General features: G+C 42.9%; 1 protein-coding gene across 2 annotated transcripts in view; it reads right to left on the bottom strand.

The window, feature by feature from the left end:
- Epg5 (ectopic P-granules autophagy protein 5 homolog) overlaps positions 1-27,747 on the bottom strand; it is an 88,626-nt gene that overhangs the window by 52,886 nt on the left and 7,993 nt on the right. For both annotated transcript variants that reach the window (XM_005356294.3, XM_026783403.1), the window contains exons 3-19: positions 26,559-26,802; positions 22,925-23,061; positions 22,383-22,490; positions 21,255-21,328; positions 19,032-19,137; positions 16,776-16,890; positions 16,262-16,412; positions 14,764-14,919; positions 13,372-13,529; positions 10,946-11,100; positions 8,677-8,817; positions 6,013-6,177; positions 4,723-4,842; positions 3,759-4,018; positions 2,091-2,231; positions 706-850; positions 272-469 (exon numbers count right to left, since the gene is read on the bottom strand). In XM_005356294.3, coding sequence (XP_005356351.1) covers positions 272-469; positions 706-850; positions 2,091-2,231; positions 3,759-4,018; positions 4,723-4,842; positions 6,013-6,177; positions 8,677-8,817; positions 10,946-11,100; positions 13,372-13,529; positions 14,764-14,919; positions 16,262-16,412; positions 16,776-16,890; positions 19,032-19,137; positions 21,255-21,328; positions 22,383-22,490; positions 22,925-23,061; positions 26,559-26,802 — 2,574 coding nt within the window. The remainder of the gene's footprint in view (positions 1-271; positions 470-705; positions 851-2,090; positions 2,232-3,758; positions 4,019-4,722; positions 4,843-6,012; positions 6,178-8,676; positions 8,818-10,945; positions 11,101-13,371; positions 13,530-14,763; positions 14,920-16,261; positions 16,413-16,775; positions 16,891-19,031; positions 19,138-21,254; positions 21,329-22,382; positions 22,491-22,924; positions 23,062-26,558; positions 26,803-27,747) is intronic.

Raw genomic sequence — 27,747 nt, 5'->3', positions numbered from 1 at the left:
GGGAAACTATAGTGACGTCTGCTGCAGTAGTCCTGGAGCAGACCAAGGAAACACACAATGAGCATTACAGAACCCCAGTGTACTCACTCCTCTATGCAGTCCCTGGGATACAGCCAGTGGACTATGACTACAGAGATAAAAACAACTTTAAAGTGTAATTTATAATAAAAAAAATGAGTTGCCAAAGATTATTACCAGGAATTGTATATTAGGAGACCCTTTTAGCAGCTAATATCTAGCCAACGGCTGAAACATATTTTCTTGCAGTTACCTTGTGCTGTTGGTAGAGCAATTTCTGCACACAATCTTCCTGCATCAGGTGAAAAGCTGTTTTACACAAGTGGTCCATGAGGAAGAGAATGGGCTGTTCTCGGTACCACAGATGCTGGCTTATGAGAGCCTGGACCCAGAACTCTAACACAGCCACAGGACCTACTTCATTAGGCTGCATGCTCACACATATGTGTGCCTGTGAAGAAGTTCAGGTGATGTGGAAGATTAACAACCTACCTACCTCCCTCCCTCCTTCCCTCCCTCCCTCCCTCCCACTGTTAGAACACATGCAAACACTATCTTCTTCCACAAAAGGCCAACTCTAACAGCCTTCCTGTACCAAGAGATTGACACACCCATGTCATAAGAGCTAACACCACAAGTTCTGTGGGAAGAGGAGGAGCATATTAAGGGATTTGCTAGGGCCCTGACCTGGATCATGCTGTTAAGAAGCTTCACGTTGTCCCCGTGGCTGGTTCCTGTCAGATGCTGTGCCACTTTGTGGGTGACCTGCTGCGTGACCCCCTGAGGAACACCACTGTCCAAGTGTAGGAAGAGGAGAAGGTTCGACATAAATCTGAAGAGAGCAAAGGATCACACCCTTTACCTTCCAATCAGGCAGAATTGCGAGTGGTCCTGTGTGGGTTTTGTTGGTTAGCTTTGCTATTCTCTGCTGTCTGAGACAGGGTCTCATGGAGCCCAGCTAGCCTCTAACTTGTTATGTTGCTGAAACCGCCCTTCAACACCAGACCTCCCGAAGTGCTGGAATTATAGACAAGCACCACTGTAGCAGATTTGGGGCAATGGGTAGGTGGTGTTTAGGGAGGGAGCAAGAGCAAGAGCTGTAAGCATGCTAGACAAGTGCTCTACCACTGAGTTATATGGCCAGAGCTCTTTTCTTTCTTTTTTTAAAAAGCTGAGCCATTCTTTATGTATACAGTGTTCTGCCTGCATGTATGCCTGCGAGCCAGAAGAGCGCACCAGATCTCGTTACAGATGGTTGTGAGCCACCTTGTGGTTGCTGGGAATTGAACTCAGGACCTCTGAAAGAGCAGTCAGTGATCTTAACCTCCAAGCCATCTCTCCAGTGCATACACACACACACACACACACACACACACACACACACACACACACACACACCAGAGCTCTTTTCATTAACAGCAGATAATTACTTATGAAGAAACAGAAAAATGTTAAATTGGTTCCATTTTCCACCATGTTTTTTAGGGACTCTGATAAACCTCTCATAACAATAAAACTAGAATCATTAATCTAAACAATGTCCATTAACCATATTGTAAACAGGAGTACAGAAGTTTTCTGTCTTATTAAAAAAATAAAAATAGCCCGGTGGTAGTAGTATACAGCTTTAACCCCAGCACTCAGGAGGCAGAGGCAGGTGGATCTCTGTGAGTTCAAGCCCAGCCTGGTCTACAGAACGAGTTTCAGGATAGGCTCCAAAGCTACAGAGACCCTGTTTTGAAAAACAAATAAATAAATAAAACAATCAAACAAAAAAATACTATTAGGAGACAGAGGGATGGCTCAGCAGTTGAGAGCATGTATTACTCTTACAAAGGAGACAAGTATTATTCCCAGCATCCACATCGGATGTCCAACAGCCAGCTCCAAGGGATCTCTGACACCCTCTTCTGGCCTCTGTTCCTCTGTATGCATGTGCCCATACTGCCACACAGACTCACAAAGTACATAAAATTAACAATAAAAATAAATCTTTAAAAAAGACAGACTTTTAATTTACTCTAGAAACCAGAAGGTCATTTCTACTTGCTGGGATATTTCTATATACTCACTGCTCATTCTTCAAAAGGTAATACTGGCAAGGGTAGAACATGGGTAGAATCTTATCCAGAACATGGACCACTGCTCTCAAGTGCCTTGATTGGACCAGCATTCCCAACAGAGGGATTCCTTCTGCACATAACTTCTCAATGCTACAGAGGAAGAAAGGGAAAGCAAGTACTCAATCACTCGTTCATAAGACCGTATCCCTCCAGTGAAATGCAAGCCTACAGGACCCAGATTCTCTCAGTTCTCTAACATTTTTGTGACTAACCTACACACAGAATTACTACAATCATAACTTAGGAATACAAAGAGTTCTTAAAAGTCTCATCTATATTTTCATCTCATTAGATGAGTAATTTGAAAGCATTGTGCTCAAATTTACATGATATCCCAGGAACAAGATGAGAACCCACAGTTGGCCTGACTCAAGTGTCCCAGAAGCTACTGCAGCCAAGGGGAGATTGTAAAGCAAATTCAGTCTGTCAGCTTAAACTGCAGTGTGTCAGATACATTTTCTTTTCCATTGAAATAATTTCAAAGGAACAATATAGATAGATTATTTTTCTTTCTTTTCAGAGGATATATATATATCAAAGTGTTGAACAGAATAAAGGCCTGGCCACTTTAGGCCTGTGTCCAGCTCCAGGGATCCATAGACTCTGGCCTACACAGGTAGCCACACACATTATGGCATACACATACATATATATTTTTTTAATTATATAGATCTTAAGAAATATCTTTTAAAAGTAGTGTTTTAGCATAACCATGACCCTGGGTGACTTTCTGACTATTATTGCCTGTATTCCCTATAGTGTTATATTTGTGTCCATCTAAGTCTGTCTATTCTACACCCGAGAGCCAGCCCAACTGCTCTAAGTTACTTCTCTTCTACTCACAGACTGTAGCTATGGAACAATTCCAAAGGGAAACACATATTCTCCTTCACTCCCATCAGTGGTCAGTATGTACAAAAAGAACCCAGCAATGACTAACAACTACAGTATCAGAATGGATACAGCATCCGGGGAAATCATGAAACAAATTAAAAAACTATAGTCAGAGAAACAGACCAGACACGGTTCTGAGAATGTAATGAGCATTGTGACGAACTCACGCTCCATAAAACCAGTCAGTACAATCATTTCCATCTCAGGGATGAGAAACCTGGGGTCTAAGAAACTATCGTGGCACTAGAGCTCTGGGATTAAAGCAAAGAGTACAATCCTAAATAACCGCCCCCTTCTCTAGAACAATTCTAGATCAAGCGCGCTCTCACCTACTTTCACATTTGTCCTACCACACGGCCTTCCCTTCGGCCCCAGTTAAGGGTATCTCCTTATTTTCCTCATCTCACCTCCTCCCTATAAGGTAGCTGTACCTATACTCATCCATTCTACCATCATTTTTAAATATGTGTACAAGTTCTGTAGACATACAAAGGAATATGAAAAGTCCCTACCTTCTACAAGGAAGCTTTAGATGCATTAAAACTATGTATTTGTTTTGGCAAATAATCAGGAATGAATTTGGGCATTATTTCTCCTTTTATAACAAGGCTCATTATTTGACCCTAATTAACACCTTAATGAAGGTCTCATGATTGGGATGTAAACACATGAGTTTCTAGAACTCCTACCATCAGAGTACCCTAGAGGTTCAACATACAGTACCTGTGGCCAACAGCTGTCACAGCTAAGGCAAGATAGCAGCCAATGGGCATGCCTGATTTCACAGCCTTCAAGAGAGGATGAAATACAGATGACTCTGTCATGTCAGGTACCGCGCTGGAGAAGGGAACAACTGGACAATTCTGCTGTGTTCTAAAATCATTTTTGTGTAATTTTAACCTCAAGATCAAATTCCAGGCCCACTGGTTAAATGAGGTCTCGGGAGTCTCTCCATATCGAACAATACTGGCCAGATAGGAAACCTATGACAATCATTCATTTTAAACAATGTTAGTCATATACAAATTAAACAGCAACTTAATTTCCCACCTCTGCTGTGATCAACAGGGCCCTTAGAAGACAAGGCACTGTCTTCTTCCCTTCAGCGGATCACAACTCCCCACTCCACCGACAAGCTTTATGAACCTGATCTAAGCTCAACACCACAGTGCTGGTAAACACATCCAACAAGTCAGAGTTAGGGGCCTCGCGGATAGTATTTACCAACTTAGTAGTATAAAAGGTAATATCAAGTCACCAACAATTCTATCAGCTTGCAAAGGCTTAAAATATGTCACTCACTTCTCCTGAGTTGTACGTGTGAGCTCCAGCACAACCCAATAGCTCAATCCAAATTCTCAAAGACAAATGGTCCCAAAGAGATTAATTTTGTCATGTGTGGTGGGACAGGTCTTTAATATCAGAATTTGGGAGGCAGAGCCAGACAGATCTTTCTGAGTTCAAAACCAGTCTGGTCTATACAGTGAGTTTCAGGACAGCAGGGGCTACATAGTGAGACTCTATCTCAAAAATAAAGGACAACTTTTTAAGAAAAAAAACTTTAAAAACTATAAAAATTAAATTTAATATCTTTAATTAGCATAAAGAGTTCTTAGAAAACATAAAAATCAGAACTATAATTTCATCTTCCCAGGCAGTTTTTAAGGAAGACTTATGTTGGCAGTACCTGTTTCATACTCTCAGAAATAAGCCCAGTGTAGGGCTTCTGTGACAGGTGCTTCTGATAAGCCTCCAGGACCAGCAAGGCTACTTCAGTATGCAGAGCTTGATCCAGATGAAGTGTGCCCTTTGAAGCAAAGTTACAAATATACTATTCTGTATTTAATAAACAGTCCTTTAGAAAACAACAGCAAAGGCAGAACAACAAAACAGGACATTGGATCCAGAAGACAAATGTTTCAAAAACCATATTTCTCTAAAGTGAAACTATAACATGACACCAGAGGAAGAACTCTCAACTCTAAAGAACTGCACCAAGGCATGCCTGAAAACAGTCAATCCCAAGACCCCCACCCCATCCTAGATTATAGGTTAAGAACCTTACCACCTATCAATAAGAAATGCTTATTATCAACCACACAAGAAAATACTGAACACATCAAGTACATTCCTGTTTGCTGTTTCAGCATCAGTGAAAACACCACACTCAGAAGTACAGGTAAATACTGCCTTATAGGCTGGGTGGTGGTGGCGCACGCCTTTAATCCCAGTACTCAGGAGGCAGAGGCAGGTAGATCTCTGAGAGTTCAAGGCCAGGCTGATCTACCAAGAGTTAGTTCCGGGACAAACTCCAAAGCTACAGAGAAACCCTGTCTCAGAGGAAAAAAAAAAATACTGCCTTACAAGCCTGGAGTTACCTATAATATTCCCAAATAGTCTGTGGCAAGTTTCAAAAGCTCCATTCCCTAGCCCCTTCACAGCGGCTGACCCATGGCTCTAACAAAGGAGGGAGGAGACACTCAGAGGGATCTGGATGAAAGCATGTGGGAAATGGAAGGCCTATAAGATGTTCCAGTGTGCTCCATGGATCCACCAGTGTCCACCTGTCCAGTGCTCAGGGCACAGGCCTCCTCCACCCTACCCAGCTTTTACGTGGTTGCTGGAGACAGAACTTGGGTCCTCATGCTTGTGCAAGCACTTTCCAACTGAGTCAACTCCCCTCCAATGGGATAATTTTTTAATGTAGAATACCTTCATCAGAAGATGTTCACGACACAAAGCAGAGCTGAAGAAAGGGTAATTTGGGGGATGTAGCTCTATGGTGGAGGGCCTTCAGGCATGTTCAAAGTCCTAGTCAGTCCCCAGAGGAAGAAAGGGAAGATGAGGAGAGCTTAAACTCTACACAGCTGAAAGGGTGTGCAGGTCTACAAGTGGCACAAAGAGACGCTAATGCTTTAAGAAATGCTTTCCTGAAATTGATGCAGGCAAAATCTACTGTTTCTCAGGAAGGGCGTACCTGTTCAGCAAATCCCCAGTTCAGTCCTTCTAGGATCACACAGGCCAACTTGTTCTTGACAGCTGTCAAACTGTAATTCAATAGCCAATCCCGAATCACAGCTACCTCAGAGGCAGAAGGTTTCCAGAGATACAACGGCAATTCTTTAAACAAGTATAAAGAAACCTTTTTAAAAAAGAAAATAATAATTAAGTGTAAAACTCAGGAACAGCCAGGAGGTGGTGGTGCATGTCTTTAATCCCAGCACTCAGGAGACAGAGCCAGGTGAATCTCTGTGAGTTCTAGGCCAGACTGGTCTACAGTGTGAGTTCCAGGACAGCTAGGGCTACACAAAGAAACCCTGTCTCAGGAGAACAAAAAAATACTCAGAAACAATATTATATTACCAAAAGCATTATCAAATTGCTTGCAAATTTTCCTTGGAAAGGATGTAGAGGTGAATTTGATTTTGAGACAAGTAAAATTAAAATCATGGACAAACAAAATTAAATCATTTTGGTTTTTTTTTTGTTGTTGTTGTTTTTTCCAGACAGGGTTTCTCTGTAGCTTTGGGGCCTGTCCCAGAACTAGCCCTTGTAGACCAGTCTGACTTTGAACTCACAGAGATCCTCCTGCCTCTGCCTCCTGAGTGCTGGGATTAAAGGCCTACGCCACCACTACCCAGTTTAAATGCATTTTCAAACTAATGATATACCTAAAACAAAGGTAATCCTTTGCAAAGGTCAGGTTTTCTTAGTATGTAACTGGTATGTTTTCATCCAGGTAAACCACCATACTAAAACACAAATTTATTTATTTATTTATTTATTTCTTTCTTTCTTTCTTTCTTTCTTTCCTTCCTTTCTTTTGTTTTTCGAGTTAGGGTTTCTCTGTAGCTTTTGGGGCCTGACCTGGAACTAGCTCTTGTAGACCAGGCTGGCCTTGGACTCACAGAGATTCACTTGCCTCTGCCTCCCAAGAGCTGGGATTAAAGGCATGCACCACCACGGCCTGGCTAAAACACAAATTTAAAGTGATGATAAATCAGGAAAAAGTCACTGAGTTTTTAAAGCATTTTTCTTCTCTACAATGGCATCTAAAGATACTTCTATTTGCTGAAACTCAATCTGTTGAGACAGAAAGAGGTCAATGTGAAGACAGATGAAATCAGATCAAGAGTTGGTATCTTCTGAAACTAGATGCTGGGTTCACTATGAAATTCTATTTAACATTATCTGTCTGTCTGTCTATCTCTCACTGTCTCTCTCTCTCTCTCTCTCTCTCTCTCTCTCTCTCTCTCTCTCTCTCTCTCTGTGTGTGTGTGTGTGTGTGTGTGTGTGTGTGTGTGTGTATCCTAGTCTGATGTGTAGGTGAGAACAGACTTTGGGTGAGGTAGACGGGACCCGGGGACAGATCTGTGGAGTTGGCTCTCTTCTTTTACCTTTATGTGGTTCTAGAGATGACATCGGTCATCAAGCTTGCAGATCAAGGACTTTATAAGTTATCTTGACAGCCCTCTATTTCACACATATTTGAAATATTCTATATTAAAATGGGTTTTAAAACCGGTGCTGGGCGGTAGTGGCACACCAGGCACTCGGGTGGCAGAAGCAAGTGGATCTCTGTGAGTCTAAAGACAGTCTAGTCTACAAGAGCTAGTTCCAGGACAGTTAGGACTGTTACACAGAGAAACCTTGTCTCAAAAAACCATTAATTAATTAATTAATTAATTAAGTTAAATAAATAAAACCTGTTTGCACAAAAAAAAGTCTACAACACTACTTTTTAAATTACCTGTATGCACAAATTAAGAAAATGCAGGTTCACTTAATGAAATTTCCTTTAAGGGGAAACAGAATAATTAACTTTAAGGTGTCACTTTTGTTTTATGGATTTTTTTTGAGTCAAGATCTTACTCAATATCCCGGGCTGACCTGTAACAATAGGCTGACCCTGGCTTAGGCTAGCTTAGAACTCACTGTGATTCTCCTGTCTCAGCCTCCAAAGTCCTAGACTTACAGGCAGGAGACACTGCGTTCAGCTGACTCCTTTTATAATGTTTAAACAGGGCTGGTCAATGGAAATGCAATGCAAGCACTATATGAAGTTCTGATTTTACTAATAGCTACAACTTAAACTTCAAAAATGGAAAATTAATTTTAATAACATTGCTTCATATATCCATTATAATATGAAATGTTATAAAATATTAAACATTTCTTCAAAATTCAGTAATTTACACATGAAGTACATTCTAACTAGGGACTGCACCCAAATCAATACATTATGGTCATCTGTATCCATATCATCAAACATTACAGGTTTAGAATTTTCAGACTCTTGTGCTGTTCCAAATTTTCTTAGAACAAAATCTAAGAAAGACTAGCAGGAATGGATTTTATTGGTGTGATGCTAATCTTGATTGTCAACTTGACTACATCTGGATCCAACTCAAACAGATACAGCCGGGATGCTTCATTAATTCAGGAGTCTGTATTTGTTTATTTGTTTGTTTATGTTTTTAAGGACAGGGTTTCTCTGTACAACAGCCCTGGATGTCCTGAAACTTGCTTTGTAGGCCAGGCTGCCCTCACCCACATCCGCCTCTGTGTGCTGGGATTAAAGGCACGTGCCAACATCCCAGCTACTTCAGGATTCTTTCAAAAGAACAGTCGGCATTCTTACCATTCCGACTTGGTCAATGGTCTCTTGCACTCTATCCAAAAGGACAGAAATAATCTCAGGATGAACAGCTGTGATGGCCCCCAAAAGCTCACGACCAACCTTTGAAAAAGTCTCTCTGGTGGACAAGGTGACATAAGATACCTAAATGAGAGATGGGGGAAGAAATGGCACTTTTAATGCTAATTACCAAACAAAACACATTTTCAAAAAAAATTTTTCCCCACAAACATAATCTCACATTGAGCCTCAGCTGACACCGTTGGAGGAGGCTGCTCGTTCATTCCCGGCTGCCCAGACTCGAAAAAAATCACTCAGAAACTATATTATTTGCAGTACTGTTTGGCCAATAGCTTAAGCGGATTTCTAGCTAGCCCTTACATTTTAAATTAACCCATTTCTATTATTTTCTATTTTATCATGAGGCTCGTGGCCTACTGGCAAGGTTCCAACCAGCATCTCAGTCTTTCTCCTCTGGCGGCTACATGGCTTCTCACTGACTCCGCCTGCTCTCTCCTTCTCTACTGGCTTGGAATTCCCACCTTGCCCTATTCTGCTAAGCCACTAGCCGAAACAGCTTTATTCATTAACCAATAAAAGCAACACATAGACAGAAGGACCTCCCACACCATGACACCATGGTCAAAACTAAGTTAGAACTTGAGATAGCAAACTACCCACGATGAGACGGGAAGATGGTAGGAAAGAGAACAGCAAATGGCTATGGCAAGTGTTTACAGCCATGAGCTCAAGGGCTGGACTCAAAGATTGTATCCCAGCAATGCACAGGGGCAGGAGCCTGAAGCCATGGGCCAGGAGAATCATTTGAGTCCAGAATATGGAGGCCTTTGGTTAACATAGTACGATCTCATCTCAAAAAGAAAGTTTCTCATTCACAATGAAACAAATGAGTATCTAAACATTAATTTGAGGAAACCACTAAAATGATTGTTTTCTTTCCTTTTTTTTTTTTTGTTTCTTTGTGTATCTCTGGCTGTCCTGACTTGCTCTGTAAACCAGGCTGGCCTCGAACTCACAGAGATTTGCCTGCCTCTGCCTCCTAAATATTGGGATTAAAGCATGCTTAGCCTAAAATGAATTTTTTTTTTTTGGTTTTTCGAGACAGGGTTTCTCTGTGGTTTTGGAGCCTGTCCTGGAACTAGCTCTTGTAGACCAGGCTGGTCTCGAACTCACAGAGATCCGCCTGCCTCTGCCTCCCGAGTGCTGGGATTAAAGGCATGCGCCACCACCGCCCGGCCTAAAATGAATTTTTAGAAAATACATTTCATAGAAATACATAATCCCTTTGAGCCGGGCTGTGGTGGCGCACGCCTTTAATCCCAGCACTCGGGAGGCAGTGGCAGGTGGATCTCTTTGAGTTCGAGGCCAGCCTGGTCTACAAGAGCTAGTTCCAGGACAGGAACCAAAAGCTACGGAGAAACCCTGTCTCAAAAATCCAAAAACAAAACAAAACATAATCCCTTCTACAAAATAAAACCCTAAGTATAAAGTTCCTAAACCCTCAGTGTGTACAGGACTGTCCTCCAAGACAACAACAGCCATCTTCAGGAATTCGCTGGGCCTGCCTACAAATGACCATCACAGCTGGGTTGTTGACACAGCTGTGATTCCCTCAAAGGAGGAGAGGGGAGAGATCTATTGGACCCTCCCTCACACCTGAGAATCCAGCCGTTTCTATGCAGTTTTGTCCTAACTGCTCAAGACCCCAGAGCCTGGGATCTCAGGGAGGTCTTTGCAATCCTTGCACTTCTCCTCTAGTAGAAAAGGGCCCATAAGCACTAAGAAATACAAAGATCTTTCCTCAGCCTGTCGTTGTGTAATGAGGAAAATTAAGGCAGATTAAGGCAATTACCTTTTCCGTTTAAGATGGACAACTAACAGCAGAGCTAAACCAAACTTCTCTTCCAAGTTCAATGTTTGTTCTATGATCTCATTTCAAGTGACCTGGAAGTTACTGACAGGAGCAGAGGAGTGATGTTTGGTGTGTGGCTATAGTAACAAAAGCTGCAATGCCAGGCTGTGGTAGACTGACTATTCCTTCCCAAAAATCTTCATCAAATGCCAAGAGATAGTAGTGGGAAATGGAATAATAAATTATAGGTTTCAAATTCTCTAAAGCCAAAGATGTTCTTTTGATTTTCCATCCTGTCTGTAAGCGCAGGCAATAGCTTGTAAATCACATTTTTTTAAAACAATACCCAAAGAATGAACGGACAATCAGAAGAAAGCATTCAAAACTTCACATCCTAACCTCATATATCTCCAGAACAATAATTTTGATGAAATCTTCATCTACATTGGTTCTTCTGGCCCGAGCCATCTGAGCAAAGGTCGTCAGAAGGCAAATCTCTTCTGAGCTATTCATGGAAGAAAGACACTTCTCCAAGTTTGCAAAATGTTCTGGGTCTGCAAGTTAATAGGAAAAAAGTGGCAAAATGGGTTCAAATATTTAGTTACATGACAGGAAGAAAGACAACATAAAAATTAATATTCACAAATATTTAAAGATAAAAATGGTCTTCCCCTTTCCAAGACGGAATCCTACAGGTTCAGAAAGAAAGCTGAATCAGTTGAACTCTGAGAGTCCAAAAAATTCAGTATAATGTAGACTCAGCAAAAAAAAATTAACATTAAACTATGCCTCAACTCCGAGAAACGATTGTAAAGGACTGAAAGAGGAGAGAACATGGACCAAATCTGGAGGCTAACCCAAAAGATCAAACACCTATCACTGCAAAGCACGACTGCAGCCACCAGGTGTCACTGTCACCCAACTGTCAGCTCCACTGCACCTGCAAATGCACTGTCGTGGCCAGCAGCAGCTCAGCATGAGCAGGGCACTCCAAAGAGATTGGCTCACAAGCAAAGATTAAGGACAAGAAACTGGCTGTAGCAGACTGTATATAATCCATCCTGCCCCATTCTCAGAGGACACTATGTAAGCAATATTACAGGATGTCACTAGAGACAGGTTTGATAACCCTGTAATACATGTAGGAACCAGATGTGGAAAGCAAAAATTTTATAAAAAGATATGGGCAAAAAGACCATATTCATGAGATATATCACAGCCTGGGGATAGAAAATCCTTGCGATTGAAAATGGCCTTACAAAGGAAACTTAGCAAGGACTAACCTGTATAGACACCCTGCTAATCACCCAGGCCCCTTAAGGACTGTCTCATCTGTGACTATTACTAAACCCACAGAACTGGCAGTCGGAGAACAGGCTGTCAAACACACCAGAGCTGGTCGCTCACACTCAATTATGGAAACAGTAATGAAAGCACTTCCCCAGGACAGCGCAGACGCAGTTTATGAAGCAGAGAAATAAAACAAAAACAAAACTAAAACACATAAACAAAAATAGATTTGTGTGGAACACACACAGAAAGAGAATGAAAACAGAGAAAACTGAAGAAAAAATAATGAATGTCTGCAAAAAATTGAAAATTTTTTTTTAGTTTTATGAAGTATGGCTTTCTTTCTTCCTTTCTTCCTTTCTTCCTTCCTTTTTCTTTTTTTGAGACAGGGTCTATCTACATAACACTGGCTGTCCTGGAACTCACTCAACCAGGCTGGCATTGAACTCACAGAGATCTGCCTGCCTCTTCCCCAAGTGCTGGGAATAAAGGCGTGTTTTCTTTTAAGCAATGCAGAGGTTTAGAAAGTTAGAAAAGAAATTTAGAAAGAGATGCTGATAAGTCTTTAATTCTGTTAGTATTCTATTATATTTTCTTTAATATTAAGGGTAATGATAAATACCTTAGTATGTAACTAAGTTGTCTGTTTTTTATTCTTTTTTGTGTTCTTGTAAAACAGGGTCTCTCTACATAGTCCTGGTTAACTTGGACTATGCAGGCCAGACTGGCCTTGAACTAGAGGTTCGTCTCACTGCTGCCCAAGTGATGGGATTGAAGGTGTGGACTATCATACCTGGCTCATACTCTTTTTTAAAAAATGATTCATTTATTTTTATTTTACATGTATGGATAGTTTTGCCTGCATGGATATTGATGTACTACATATGTGCAGTTCCAGAGACCAGAAGAGGCTGTCAAACCCCTGAAACCAGCCCTATAGGTTCTAGAAATCAAACTGGTACTCTGCAAGAACATTTTTAACATTATAACACAAATACCAAGCAGTACGATGTTAGTATGTATTAAACATAATCAAATCTTCACTAAAATTAAATTTTGTTATTTTGGTATCAGGGATTTATTTTGTTGCTAGGGATTGAACCTAGAACCTTACACATACAAAGGACACACACAGTCTACCACTGCGCTACAAAGTTAAGTTTTTGAAGAATTACTGTTTACCTTCCACCTACTTCATAAAATCAAGACAACTTAAGAAAAATAAGACAAAAAAATTAGTGGACCAACTGGGCACAGACCTTAACAGATTTCAAGCCAATTAACATCACTTGTTGACCAGACTAGAATTATACGCATGGAAAGAATCATTCATCAAAATTAGGCCTTTGTGCTTACTGCACAGAATCTAGACCTAACTGACTTATATTTGAGATATGCCACCTTCTACCTAACACATCGGGACAATGAGGCAGTCTCCTGAATGCCAGAATCATGCCACGGTGCTTCTGAAAGCAGAAGGGCTGGCGCTGCGAGAGCAAACACGCGCACAGAGAAAAGCCTGCCCTGTCAAGTACCTTGGAGTTGCCTCTTGCACTCGGCCGGCTGCAGGGAGGCACAGAGGTGCTGCAGGTTTCCACTCTCAGCCTGGTGCATGAGGTAGAAGAGCTTCCAGAGCATCGGGACTGACAGCGTGCCAAAGGGCATCTCAGACATAAACAGCCAAATGCCAAGTCTGTACATTTTAAAAGGCAACAGGAAAAATTTTATATATTAGAAAGTTTCACCACAGTAAGAAAGTGGAAAGAAGACTTCCGCCCTCACATTACCACAACTTTCCCAACACACACATGAGGGACGGACGGGTATCCTTTACTGTAAATGCTTTGTGCCAAAAGTATTCGAAATTTTTGGAATTTTTTGACATATATTTATACATATATAATAGCATGTACCACAGAGGAGACTGAAATCTAAACAGGGAAGCCTGCTACATGATTCACAACAGCCAAGATATGGAACCAGACGTCCACTAACAGATGAATGGATAAAGAACATATGTACATATATGCGATGCTATTTTATTCATTGGAGAAAACAAGCAGACCAGTCAGAGGGAGGAAGACAACAGAGAGGTAAAGGGTCAAATGTGAGCAAGGTACAATGAAGGATCTGGATGTTTGTGTGCACTCTGTACACACAGCTCTAAGGATAAGTTTATACAGTATTTTTTACTGTGCATGTATTTACTTAGGCACAGCGCATGAGGTCAAATGTGGAAACACTTATGACATAATATCAGCTCTAGAAGTTTCTTGATCTTTCTGTGCTAGGGATACTCAATCTGCATACATCATCAACTTGTTCCATACTTACAAAAACAAAGGAAATATTGTTATCACAAAACTTACACATGAGACTTCTCAGACATGTGCAGAACATTAAGAAAAAGTGCTGGGTTTTGAATCAGAGATCCTTTTTAAGGCCCCGATGAGAGAGAGGCTGTCTTAGTTAGGGCTACTATTGCTATGATGAAACACCATAACCAAAGAAAGTAAGAAAAGGGTTTATTTGCTTACACTTTGTGTTGGTTTGAATAGGTATGGCCCACAGACTCGTGTGTTTGAATGCTTCGCCAATAGGAAATGGCACTATTAAGAGGTGTGGCCTTGTTAGAGGAAGTGTGTCACTGTGGGGGTAGGCTTTGAGGTCTCATAGGCTCAAGCTATGCTCAGTGTACCACACAGTTTCCTTTTGCTGCCTGTGGATCAAGATGTAAAACTCTCAGCTACCTCTCTAGCACCATGCCTGTCTGCACACCACCATGCTTCCCATCATGATGACAACAGACTGTATCTCTAAAACTGTAAGCCAGCCCCAGTTAAATGTTTTCTAAGAGTTGCCATGGTCATGCTGTCCCTTCACAGCAATAGAAACCCTAATTAAAAAACACTCTACACTCCTCTTACCTTTTGGCTTTCAGGACATGCAGGACAGCTCTGAGAAACAGTTCATCAAATTCAATCTGCAGTTTCTCCATGGAGTAGGGCTGCAGCGTTAATCCCACGCATGTGCTATGACTCACATACTGTGCCCAGTGGTCACTGACGTAGCCAAGGGTCATCCTGAGCGTGAGGAAAACAGCACAGCACTTTTCAGTCACTCACTCGGTGTCACCTGACATCACAGTGAAGGACTAATATTAACTAAGCACCTACTATCTGCTCGGTTCTGAAAGCAATCTGCATAGGGACGGTGAAAACCAACCCCCGTTAGAGCTTAGCAGGATGCATTGAGCAACAATGGTGAATAACATGCTAATCCCTCACATGGCTGCTACTGACATTTCATGTCAGGCCGTATACACAGCTATCCTCAGCTGCATGTGGGCTTCAGGGCACAGGACAGATATACATGCTAGAACCTCGCCCTTCTATGGGACCCCAGCCTTTGAGGGCATCCTATAATCTTCATAAAGCTGACTGAAATCTAAAATAAATAAATGTAAGTCAATTTAGTTTGGAGACCAAAAGTGGGGAAAGGGAGAGATTTTGCATTTTTATGAACTTCTTTTTGAGGAAAGAAGTGAAGCTGATTTATAGGAAAGCAGTATATAAACTCAAAAACATTTCAAACACTTGCAAATAAAACAATAAGCCCATCTTTCATTCAAGTACATGTTCTCCCAGTTCAAATACAGCGTGACTTATTTAAGCCTTGGAAGTTTTCTAAATATTTAAACTACAGTAAGAAATGAAAGAACAATGCAGGGAATAATGGAATTACTGCGAATTCATTATAGCTCAGTCTGTGGCAATCCCAAGGAAAAGCAGGCTGTGGACAGAAAGACAGAACAAGAGAAAGGGAAAGGAGTGAAGGCCTGTGTGGTGGTGGGAAAGAAATTGGCCCTAAAGGGAGTGGCACTATTGGGAGGTGTGGCCTTGCTGTGTGTCACTGTGGGGGTGGGCTTTGAGGCTTCATATATGCTCAAGTCACACCCAGTGTCTCAGTTCACTTCGGGTTGCCTGCAAGATGTACCATTCTTTCAGCTCCTTCTCCAGCACTGTCTGCCTGCACGCCACCATGTCCCACCATGAAGCTAATGGACAGAAGAACCTCTGAACTGTAAGCCCCCAATTAAATGTTGTCTTTTTCTAAAAGCTGCCGTGGCCACGGGGCCCTCACAGCAGTAGAACACTAAGACTCCCTGCATCTTTTCTGACCCTTCTCTCCAGCAGCAGCTTTGAAAATCAGAACTCCAATGATAATTATATTCTAAAAAATCAATTGAATCTGAGATAATTAATCAAATAATTTCACTGGAAACATTTATAAAATCCCCATCTATGTGATGGAAGAAATACCTCACTTTTAAGAGAAGACCTAACTAAGTATGAACATCCATCCCTCTGCAGGTCTGTGTCTAAGCAAGGAGACAGGGGCATGATGTGTCAACAGCAACATTACCTGATCAAGTATCCAATGCGCTTCACAAACTGCCTATAGCGGGCTCTGTTAAAGGTTTCTAACCCCACAGCCAGGAGTTCCACTAATGAGTTAGCAAAGGCAAAAATTTTCATCATCTCTTGGGGCCTTGTTGTTTCAGGTAAATAATCACCTAGAAGTGAAACGTATAGGAAAATATAATTACTATGATAAAACATTACAGAACACAAGTACATAATCCAGTGAGAAAGCCAGGAGGGTTGGGATTAATCCCATCTCTCTGGCTCCAATATCAAAGTGGGATGTACAGTAAGAACAACATATTTAACCTAGGTAACATGTACATTAATTATCTGGCCTTCTTCATTTAAGCATGAAGTTTAAAAAACGTACAAATATAAGAGAAAGAAGGTTTTGCATAGGTGGGCACAGGAAAACACCCCAGGAGCAGCCCACCCAAACGCAAGGCTTGATGCTTCCTATATGGAGCTTGTACCAATACCACCTTTCAGTCATGACAAGAAAAACTATCTACCTTTTGCTTTAAAGCCAAGAAGATGTTGAAAGAGTTCATGAAAGGGAAACTGGGACAAAAGGACGACCAAGTCATCTTCATTAAGTAGAATCCAACTGGTCTCAGGGTCTTCATCCTAAAGGGAAGATGTCACGTCACATCAGCTACCCAGGCTGGGGTTACAGAGACTAAATCCAAGTCACAATGTGGTCCTTAGAGACACCTCCTCAAGAACAGTCTCCTCACTAAACCTCTGTGTTTATAAAACTAACTTGCTTCAAGTATATCAAGTAATGCAAAGTAGAATAATACCATGTATATAACGGCTAACAAGAGTTCTTGACTCCAGCTGAACATTAGATCACCCTGTAGGCTCCAGAAAACTGGCCCCACGTGTGGGCCTGACAAGCCTCATAAGTCACCCAAAGGAGCCTTAGTGGAGCTCGTATTGAGAACCAATGATGTGGATGAACCACAGCCCCCACACACACAGACTTTTCGGATCCAACCAAGCTCTTAGCAGTCTCCAGTACTAACTTCTTCTGGGTTGCTTTTGCTTTTCCTTATTTGCTGCTATTGTTGTTGGGTTTTACTTGTTTCCTTAGGGAAGCAGCTTTTATTTTTTTGCTGTTGTTGGTCTTTTGGCCTATGTTTTTTTGATTTGGGGTTTTTTTCTCTTTTTTGTTTTTGTTTTTGGTGGGTGAGTGTCTTGCAATCTAGCCTCGTCTGTCCTACATATCAGGATCCTCCTTCCTCTCCCCATGCAGTGCTGAAATTAAAGGCATACACCATGATGCCTAACTCCCTAAGTTCTTGAATTCACTCCTTTTTAGTGAGTGCTAACCAAGAAGCAAGCACCACTGTAGAATCTGTCTCTGGGGTTAACTTCGGGGAACCCATCAAAAATAAAAAGATTTAAAAAAAAGAAAAAGACTATTTTAAAGAAAGACCACATTAGGGAAAAGCAAATAATGAACAAACAAAAACATTATTTTGTTACAGTCTTCCAAAGAGAATTTATCTTAGCTCCTGAGAAACCCAGTCTTCCCACAAGTGTTTGCATGGCCACATCAGTTCCCACCACCTGCCCACCTGCTACAAGCCATCAGAAGGGATAAAGAACAAGACAATGGGAGCACTCATCCCTGAATGGACCCTGGTGCAATTCATCAACACGACACCCACAGCAGCATGGGGGTCACTTTGGGGACTGCTGTCCAGTTTCTATTCCTCAGACAAAGGATTTTAGTGAGCATCTTAGAACATAAAATTCGGGTTTAAGACAGATTACATCTGATGGCAAGGGCCTTTGCCTGCTGAGGCTCTGTGCTGGCCAAATCAGGGGCTCAGCCAGAAACTGGCCCAGGAACTTCTAATGAGCAGAAGAAAAATCCCTTAAATATACACCACTAAAGATGGGCAGTGGTAGCACACATCTTTAATCCCAGCACTTGGAAGACAGAGGCAGGTGGATCTCTGTGAGCTTGAGGTCAGCCTTGTCTACAAGAGCTAGTTCCAGGACAGGCTCCAGAGCTACAGAGAAGCCCTGTCTCAAAACAAAACAAAAAAACAAAAAAAACAAAAACAAAAAACAAAAAAACAAAAAATACACCACTAATCACTTATAGAGAAAAGAAAAATTAACAAGAGTTATCTTAAAACTTCTTTAAAATTGTCTTGAGAAGGCCGGGCGGTGGTGGCGCATGCCTGTAATCCCAGCACCCGGGAGGCAGAGGCAGGCGGATCTCTGTAGTTCGAGACCAACCTGGTCTACAGAGGGAGTTCCAGGACAGGCTCCAAAACCACAGAGAAACCCTGTCTCTAAAAAAAAACAAAAAAACAAAATTGTCTTGAGAAGCTAGATTTTTTTATTCATTAGATTTTCATCAACATTATTCAGAGGTCATCTGTGCGATCCCAGTCCCAGGAACCTGTTACTGTGCAAGATAAAACCTCAATACACATTTCACAAAGTACCACTCTATGCCATTTTCCAGTTCCAGCTTCTGCCATCTGAACACATCTACAAAGGACATCAGGGTGGGCTACTGGCTCGGGAACGTGCTCTGGAGGTTTTACATTTAATGACCACATGACCTGAAACAAGTTACCTTCCTTTACACATCTGTTGTCCCTATCTGTAAAAGAAGGTCTCAACATTACTCACCTCATAGGGTCACTGGGACAATCGAGATTTACAAGAAAGTGCTTAGAACAATGTTTTGCACGTACCAGAGCTCAAAATTGATTAAAGTGAACACTGCAGACACAAGTTACCTCTTCTCCTCCTTCATCTACGAGTGTCCAATTTCCAGATGCAGGCCCTGAAGATGATGGCTTCCACTCACTGGGCTTCATGTGGCACATAAACTCTGCTCGATTTCTAAAAGACAACAGACAAGAATCTGACCATATGGACATAGAAAGTGTGATACGAGCACGTTTGGATCACCTAGGCTAAGGAAGAGTCAGTAATCAGCCCAGCCGCCAAATGGTTTAAATGATCAAAAAAGAAGAACTAAGGCCAGGAATAACAGTGTTTAGCTTTAAATCCCAGTACTGAGAAGGCAGAGGCAGGCAGATCTCTCTGAGTTCGAGGTCAGCCTGGGATTGATGTGAACAAGTTCTAGATCTGGTCTACATGGTGAAGAGCACTTGGTGTTCTTGCACAAACTAGCATTCACATCAGGCAGCTCCTGCAACCCCAGCTCCATGGGATCCAGAGCCCTCTTTTGGCCTCCATGGGCACCCACACTCACACATACTGTATATGTGTATATCCTGACACATACAAGTGCCCATGATTAAAAATGTATCTTATCAAAAATAAAAAGGTATTATGAAGTTGATAGAGAAGCTGTTTGAGGCCAAAAGGTATACATAAGGCAAACACGCCCAGTCAGACATTACCTCCCTGGTCAGGGCGGCCTCTGCGTGCAAGCAGTAAAGGATGGAGGCCAGAAAAAAAGCGGCAGGACTTTCCAAGCGGCTGTTCCACCTGATGAGCAATGTAACCAGAACAGTTTCCTCTTGGACCACATCTGCAGTCCTCTGTGAATAAGTACCCCTCCACTTCTCTCTTTAGACAAAACCTCCTACAGACTCCAGCTCTGAGGTTCAAATATTTCCCTTTCCCCACGTGTCCATTGGTATGTGTCACTTGCATGTTGTCAGAAAGTTTCATTTTTCTTATGTAAAAAACAGCCCTCCTTGGGGGCTGGAGAGTTAGCTCAGAGGTTAAGAGTACTGGCTGCTCTTTCTGAGGTCATGAGTTTGATTCCCAACAAACAAAAGGCGTGAGTTCAATTCCCAGCAACCACATGGTGACTCATAACCATCTATAATGAGATATTGTGCCATCTTCTGGTGCATAGGCATGCATGCAGGCAGGACACTGCATACATAATAAATAAATCTTAAAACAAAAAACAGCAGCCCTCCTTTGTAGTTCTGCTATGGACGCCCTCCTGGTCTCTGGGCACACACGGTCCCTCTCTGCACCCTTTAATCAGGTACTAATCATTTCCCGGGAAGAGGCGGCTAGTTCCCACATTCTGTCTCTATAGTGATCCTAGTCAACAGACCCCGAGGCAGGTTAACTGGTACTAACAGTGTCAGGGTCACCAAAAAGCAGGCTCTGCATCCTCCCAGGATCAAAAACATGCCTGCCCTTTTGCTGTGTGGCCGGTTGGGATCCTGAGGCAGGAGAGGCATAAATGCCTGCAGCCATCAATGAAGTAATGAAAAAGTACATACTATTCTGTCTCCAGTTCACTGTCTGTCCAAAGCAACCCCCCACCCCCCGCTTTTGGTGTAACCCAAGTTGACCTTGAACTGATGATCCTCCAAACAGTCACAAGCTCTGGGGTGCAGTGATAACAGGTGTGTCCCACCACCCCTGGCCTAATCTTCCTTGAGTACAAGTTTTGCTCCCTGTTCGAAAACCTCTCACTCGTTCACAGGCCAAGACACATCAAGTGTAGGTCCTCCAGCTCTGAGGCCTTCTACCCTCCTGTCTCCACCCATGACCTTCAGCTATCTACACCCCAGCCCTTTGCAACCCTGGATCAGGGCCTCTGCTCACACTCTTCTCCCCAGCCCCTCAGCTAATGACATCCAACCCACTCTCGGAAGCCAACTCTTCCACTGTGGACCTGTCTCCGGCTGCTCAGCTCTTTACAGCTACACTAACTCCTTGGCAGTCCTCACGGCTCCACAGTTCAACACTTACACCAGATCCCCCTCTAGTCTAAGGAACTTACCATCTCTTAGTCTGTGGCACCTTTCACAATGACACACAATGAGAGACAAACCCGCTAAAAAGGGGAGGACACGAGAAAGGCTAATAAGCAGCTAGATGTACCACTTTGGGACAGGAGTATCAAACCCACAGAATGCCAACACTTCCCTTAGCAATTCTCTCTGGATGTGGGCAGTTAAGGAAACCAACACTTTGATAGAGTATTCAATTTCTATTTTTTAAGGCTCTTCCACACTTACTTGACAGGAGACATCAGCAGGGCAAGGGACTGCATAAAATGAAAGACCCCTGAAGGGTTATTCAACACTTTGATCTGAAATCAGAAAATGAAAAAAGCATACTGTAGAAAACCAGCTCATGCTGGTTTACACGTATCGAATAAGCAAGATGCTAGTCAGAGGACAAAGCTAAGCCTGACACCTGCTCCAAAGCACAAGGCACAGCTGGAGTGGTTACCTGCACACTGTCTCAGAGCAGAGGATGAGCAGCTGATGTCAAACACCTGCAGCAGCTGTTGGAGCACAGCACAGCTGCTTTAAACCAAGAAAAACAAAACCTCCTCCTCATCATTATCAGAGTGACTTAGGCTCCACACCGCCAGAAATATTAAAGAAAATATGAAGGAGTTGAGTTGAATTTGATATACATTTTGGTTCCTGCTATCTGAGTGGTGGCTAGGAATAATAAAAATGGCCAAAGGGTGCTTGGCATAGGAGAAACTATAGACCATATGGTCAACTGATAAGTGTATGCACGCTGCTAACAGACCTAGATCTCCCTGCTATGCTAGTACCAATTGTACTGTGAGATGGATTAGAGTTGTGGTGATTACTATAGAAAAGACAAACAGTCCTGGTAAGCTGTCCTACTCAAACCTTACCAAATTAAACTAAACACTTGTGGGCCTACCAAGCTGGGTTGCAGCTGAACTTTTGCAATTCTGTGCTTATCTCTTCACCTGTGATGACCCAGAAAGTGCTGGCACTAACCCTATACACATGCACTCCTGGTTTAAAGGCTTTATTGAGGGAACCAGGGAGAGGGCTCAGTGGTTAAGAGCACTCACTGCTCCCCAAGAGAGAGAGGGGAAGGTTTGGTTCCCTGCACCCAGATCAGGAAGCTCACAACCACTTTTAAGTCCAGTTACACATCAATGCCTTCTAGCCTCTGCAGACACCTACACGGATACTGTGCACATAAGTCCATGCAGATACATTAAGAATACAAGTAATAGAAATATATGTCTTTTACATTTTTATTTAAATAGCACTCGATTAGGTCTTTGGGGGATGGGTTGTTTTAGACATTTCTTAAGGAAAACTAATAAAAATACCCACCAGACCCCCAGAATCAAAAGATCATCATACCTGAATGAAAGGAACAGCCCATTTACTGACGCCAGCTGGGCACCGGAGAATGTGGTTGAGGAGGAAGAAGTGATCTCCAGGACAGCCAACTCTTTGTAATACTGACACCTGAACAAGAAAAGACTCGTGTTTTCACTAGTTTAGTAAACTCATAGACGCAGTGAGCTGGGGGTGCATGCAACCTTTCTAGAGTGCCCAGACATAGGTCTTCTCTGTAAAACACTTCAATTTTCCAAATCCTGACACCTTTCTTCTCATGTTAAGCATCACTAAGTTTATCATCAAACATAATTAGGCACGTGGTGGGTCAGCAGTCAGTCTTCACCTCCCTCTGCATTTCCTCCTGACCTGGAAGCCAGAGCTCATTAGACACACAAAGTAACAAGACAAATCACTTGTAACCATCAAAGAAAAGTCATTAACTCATTAAATGAATTAACTGGAAAAGCTATAGAATAAAGAAATATGAAACACAAAATAAGAAACTATTCTTAGATTACCCAAGCAATGAAAGACCTCCTTGCCTGCAGCTGTTCCCTTACCAGCTTCTGCAGCCAGAGAAGGATGTCCTCGTGGAACTGGGCATCCTCACTCACTCTCCTGGTGAACATGAACAAGACGCTGATGCACTCCTTCAGCTGACACACGTCAGAGGGAATGCTGCCTGTCAGTTTAGAGCCTGCAAAGACGAGGGGCTTAGCTGAGAGCTCCTAATGGTACTGGGGACTTTTAGCTTCTCCACTTAAAGCAAAGAAACCAAAAAGTGTAAAACATTTAGTTCAGATAAAAACCCAAAGAGGCTGTTCGCTTCCTGACTGAGGGTGCTCCTGCTGCCATGATCCTTGAGGGACTACGTCCTACTGAACTGAGTCAAAGCAAACACTTCTGCCTTAAGCTGTCTCTTGTCAGAAGAGCAGTAACACAAAGAGACATCACCAAGGAGTGGGGCTGCTGTAACAAGACTGGCATGTGCTCCGTATGCCTTTGGAACTGCTGTGCTGGATAAACAGAGGAGTGTAGAGCTATGGGCTGAACAAGCACTGAACTTTTATAAGCAGAACTTGATGGGCCATTCTGCTGACAGTTTGGAAGACCAGAGTGTTAAGAGAGATACAGACAATGAGGGCTTGGCTCATGAAGTGTTTTGGAGCTTGTCTTAGTTAGGGTTTTCATTGCTGTGAAGAGACGCCATGACCACAGCAACTCTTACAAAAGAAAACATTTAACTGAGGTGGCAGCTTACAGTTCAGAGGTTCAGTTCATTATCATCATGGCAGGGAGCATGGTAGCATAAAAGCAGACATGGTGCTGGCTACATCTTGATCAGAAGGCAACAGGAAGTGAACTGAGACATTGGGAATAGCTTGAGTATAGGAGACTCAAAGTATACTCCCACAGTGACACACTTCCTCCAAAAAGACCACATCTACTCCAAAAAGCCTCACCTTTAAATAGTGCCAATGTTTTGGGGGGCCATTGTCTTTCAAACCACCACAGAGCTAAGCAAGAACTCTATTGGGAACTGGGACAGAAGTTATTCCTGTGACAGCCTGGCAAAGAATCTTGACCATCCTACCCAAAATTACAGACTAATTTGTTTGGAGGAGAAAATCTCAAGACAGGCAGTTATTAAAGTTACAGCATGGCTAGTGCTCTCTTTTCTTACCCAGGTCTACGAAGAAAGAGAGCAACAAGGGGAACAGAAAGACATGAACAACGTGTGGGTTAGCCAGGAAAGGGGCGAGTTCAAAGCTGCAGACAGGGCAGTGCTGAAGAAGAGAAGCCTCGGGTTCTGCACTGGGAGGGCAGGACACACGGAGGGCAAGGCCCTAAGCATTCAACACTCCAACTTGTGTGTGTATTTAAAAGGTCAAGCCTAAACTGAGAATGCCCTGAAAGTGTTCCTTCCTGGTAAACAAGCATCAGCAAGTATATTTGAGAGAAGTGGGTCACACTCTATTTCTGGCTGGGGGAACTCAGTGCCACTGTCCACAGTACGTAGAACAGTAAGGGGGTCATGGTGTCTTGCTCCAAGGTTCCTCAAAGCTGCAGGGTAAGGCTGGACAATATGGGCAAAGTCAAATTCCCTGCAGAGAGGCACTGCGGGGCCATCAAATAAGACTGAGAACATGAAGCCTAAGTTGCCATGAAGACCTCAGGATGCTGAAGATGCCAGAACCAAGGGACATCCACCAAGGAGAGCAGCAGGCATGGAGCAGAGTCCAATACAGAGACTATAGTGCTGTAGGTAGCAGAGTGAGACAAGGAGGGCCCCCAGGGACTTGGATTTGATGCTTACCCTGCGGCTCTGTCAGAACAAGGGCCTGCACCCTCAGGCTAGATTCTACAGCCTGAACCAGACTACGCCTCCCTGCAGCTCTGTCTGGGACAGAGACTTAAGAAGCCATCTGTGCTACGATTTAACAGCTTTCAATTTATGATACCTGGCTCCTCCACACTTTGTCATACTGTACTGAAACTAAATCACATGATGTGAAACTTCCCATCAGTAGAAGTGTTACAAACCATCACAGTTTTCTTTGTTCTTAGGATTGTTCTGAAGGCTTCTCGAGATTTTGCATAGAGATGTGATCTGAAGATTCTCCCCTGCCCCCACCCATCCCTGGCATTGTGGCACATTCATGTGCTCTCTCTCTCACTCACTCACTCACTCACTCACTCACTCACTCACACGTGCATACACACACTCTCTTATTTCTCCCATCTCTCTCTTATTCTCTCTTTTGCCATGGTTTGGTTTGGATTTTTATAGAGAGGTCTCACTATATAGCCCAGGCTGTCTTAGAACTTACTATGTAGACCAGACTGGCCTAGAACTCACAGAGATCCACCTGCCTCTGCCTCTGCCTCCTGGGTGCTGGACCTGGCTTTATTCTCTCTTAATGAAGGTTGTATCTAGGCTTTCAAGGGATGACTCTCCTTTCCATTAAGGCCTGGTCTTGTTTAGATCTCCAGGTAATATGCTAACACTCTTCCTCCCATCTCGAGGCCAACAAGGGCCTCCAGGCCCTTTCTCCTTATGAATTGCATTTTCTTTCTCTCTCTCTCTCTCTCTCTCTCTCTCTCCCTCCCTCCCTCCCTCCCTCCCTCCCTTTCTTTTCTTTCTTTCTTTTTTTGTTTTTTGTTTTTTCCAGACAGGGTTTTTCTGTGTACCTTCGGAGCCTGTTCTGGAACTCACTCTGTAGACCAGGCTGACCTTGAATTCACAGACACCCACCTGCCTCTTCCTCCCCAGTATGGGATTAAAGGCATATACCACCAATGCCCAGCTTGAACTGTACTCTTACAAAAGGAGTTACAGGTCAGTTTTCTTCCAGACCAACCACTGCTATTCTTTTGTTATATTTAATAATTTTCAACACTTCGATTTGGGGCAACTGAACAATGCTGAGAATTTTCAAGACTATGAGGATTTTTGAAGTTAAGCTGAGTGAAAATTGAATTGAGATGACCAGGGCTAAAAGCAAAACACTGTGCTTTGAATGTGAAATCTTCCCTAATTTACTTCAACACTTGGTGCCCAGTTGATGGTGATTTCTGGAAGGTTGTGGAACCTGTAGGAAGTGGAGCCTTATTAGAGGAAGTGGGTCACTGGGGGCTGGTCTTCAGGTTTTGCATCCTGAATGAGGATCAATGTGGACAGCTGCTTATATCCCGCCATCATGATTTCCCTGCCATGAGGACAGATGTAACTATTCGAACTGTAAGCCAAATAAATTCTTCCCCTCTCCCAAAACAATCCCCCACAAAGTTCTACTAATATGTTAGACACTTAGTCTGACAACAGACTCTGTTGGCAGAGTGCTGGACTTCACACGTGTGAGAGAGCAGAAGACACGCCAGGGCAGAGCAGGGAACCATCACGAGAAAAGAAAGAATAGAATTTCTACTTCAGAATATTACAGAGCTCCAGTTAGAAATTCAAAAAACAAGTAAATAAAATGCAAGAGAAAAGCAAGAGGATGAAAAGGTATCCTGGGGGCTGGACAGCTCCGTCAGTGGGTAGGGCACCTCTGTTCCCCCTGAGGACCCACCAGGTCTTGATGCCCAGCACCCACGTGGCAGCTTACAACCATCCATAACTACAGTTGACTCACAGTTACCCTCAGTTCTTTTCCACAGTCAAGTATAAGAGAAAACTCAGTATTTACATACCTTGGTCTTGCTGGGAAACTGCTAAAGACCTCAGAACAGCTGAGCTATTGAGCAGCGTGTAGATGTACGACTCCACTTGCAACCTCGAGAGCACAGAAGTGTAAGAGTGAAGAGCCAGTGTCTGGTGGAGGTGCTCAGATTTGGCATCAAACAGCTTCTTCAATTCTCCCAGGACATTTTCATTCATCTCTACTCTCTGGTAGTGGTGATGACCGTAAACTTTCACTTGATCTGCGCAGATACCCTACCGGCAGATAAAGGAGGAAATATGAAACCAGCTGCACCTGGTGCAGCCAGGCAGCAAGTGGAAGACACAGGCTTCAGCGCCATTTTTGAGAAGCTTATAATCACAGTGAGGGCCCAACTCTATACACACAAAACAATATGAGCAAATAACGGCCGTGAGTCAGAGAACACTGCCAACCACAAATACATGACAAGTTCCGTAGAGAGTGCCCCAGCAAGGTCAGCATGGAAGCAGTAAAATTTGTCCCTGAAACTCACAACTGGCATCTTACTTTCTATGCTAAAATTACCAAGGCCAATGTGCTATCCCTCAACTACACAGTATCCAAAACACCTCTATATCTACCTCATTCTTTCTGGAAAGGAACCCTTCTCCATTATATAAATTTCTCCCACCATACTTTGGGTCTATCCTTTCATTTTCTTTCTTTTCGTTTTGTTTTAGTTTTATTTTATGTGCATGACTGTTTCATCCGCATGACTGTATGTGTACCAAATGACCATCTGGCTGCCCATGAAGGTCAGAAGAGGGCAACAGATCCCTTGGAACTGGAGTTACTAGTTACAAGCTGCTTACATGCATGCTGGGAATCACACCAGTCCTCTGCAAGAGCAGCAAGTGCTCTTATTTCTCCACTGGGCTTTTTCTCTACCCTCCCTTTCTTTCTCAGTATTTCCAAATGTGTCTCTTTCCACAGAATCTATAAAAAGATGTACAAGGCTCTGCACAATGAAAGGTAGAGGCCAGCAAATCATGTGTCACCAGTATCTCTTCCAGCTTTCCTTCAATGCCAAACATCAAAAATGGCCTTCTCTTATTGCCATCCCTCCCAGTCCCTTAATAAAAGGCAGCTCTGACCTCCAGAGGGTGTCACACTTAATGGGCTTTCCTACTTTCTTATCCTCTCTCTACTCACTGCACACTTGAGGCATTATACCAAAA

This window comes from Microtus ochrogaster, chromosome 18, assembly GCF_000317375.1.
Source record: "Microtus ochrogaster isolate Prairie Vole_2 chromosome 18, MicOch1.0, whole genome shotgun sequence".
In the NCBI taxonomy this organism is placed as follows: Eukaryota; Metazoa; Chordata; class Mammalia; order Rodentia; family Cricetidae; genus Microtus; species Microtus ochrogaster.
This window is presented reverse-complemented; position numbering and strand designations above follow the sequence as displayed.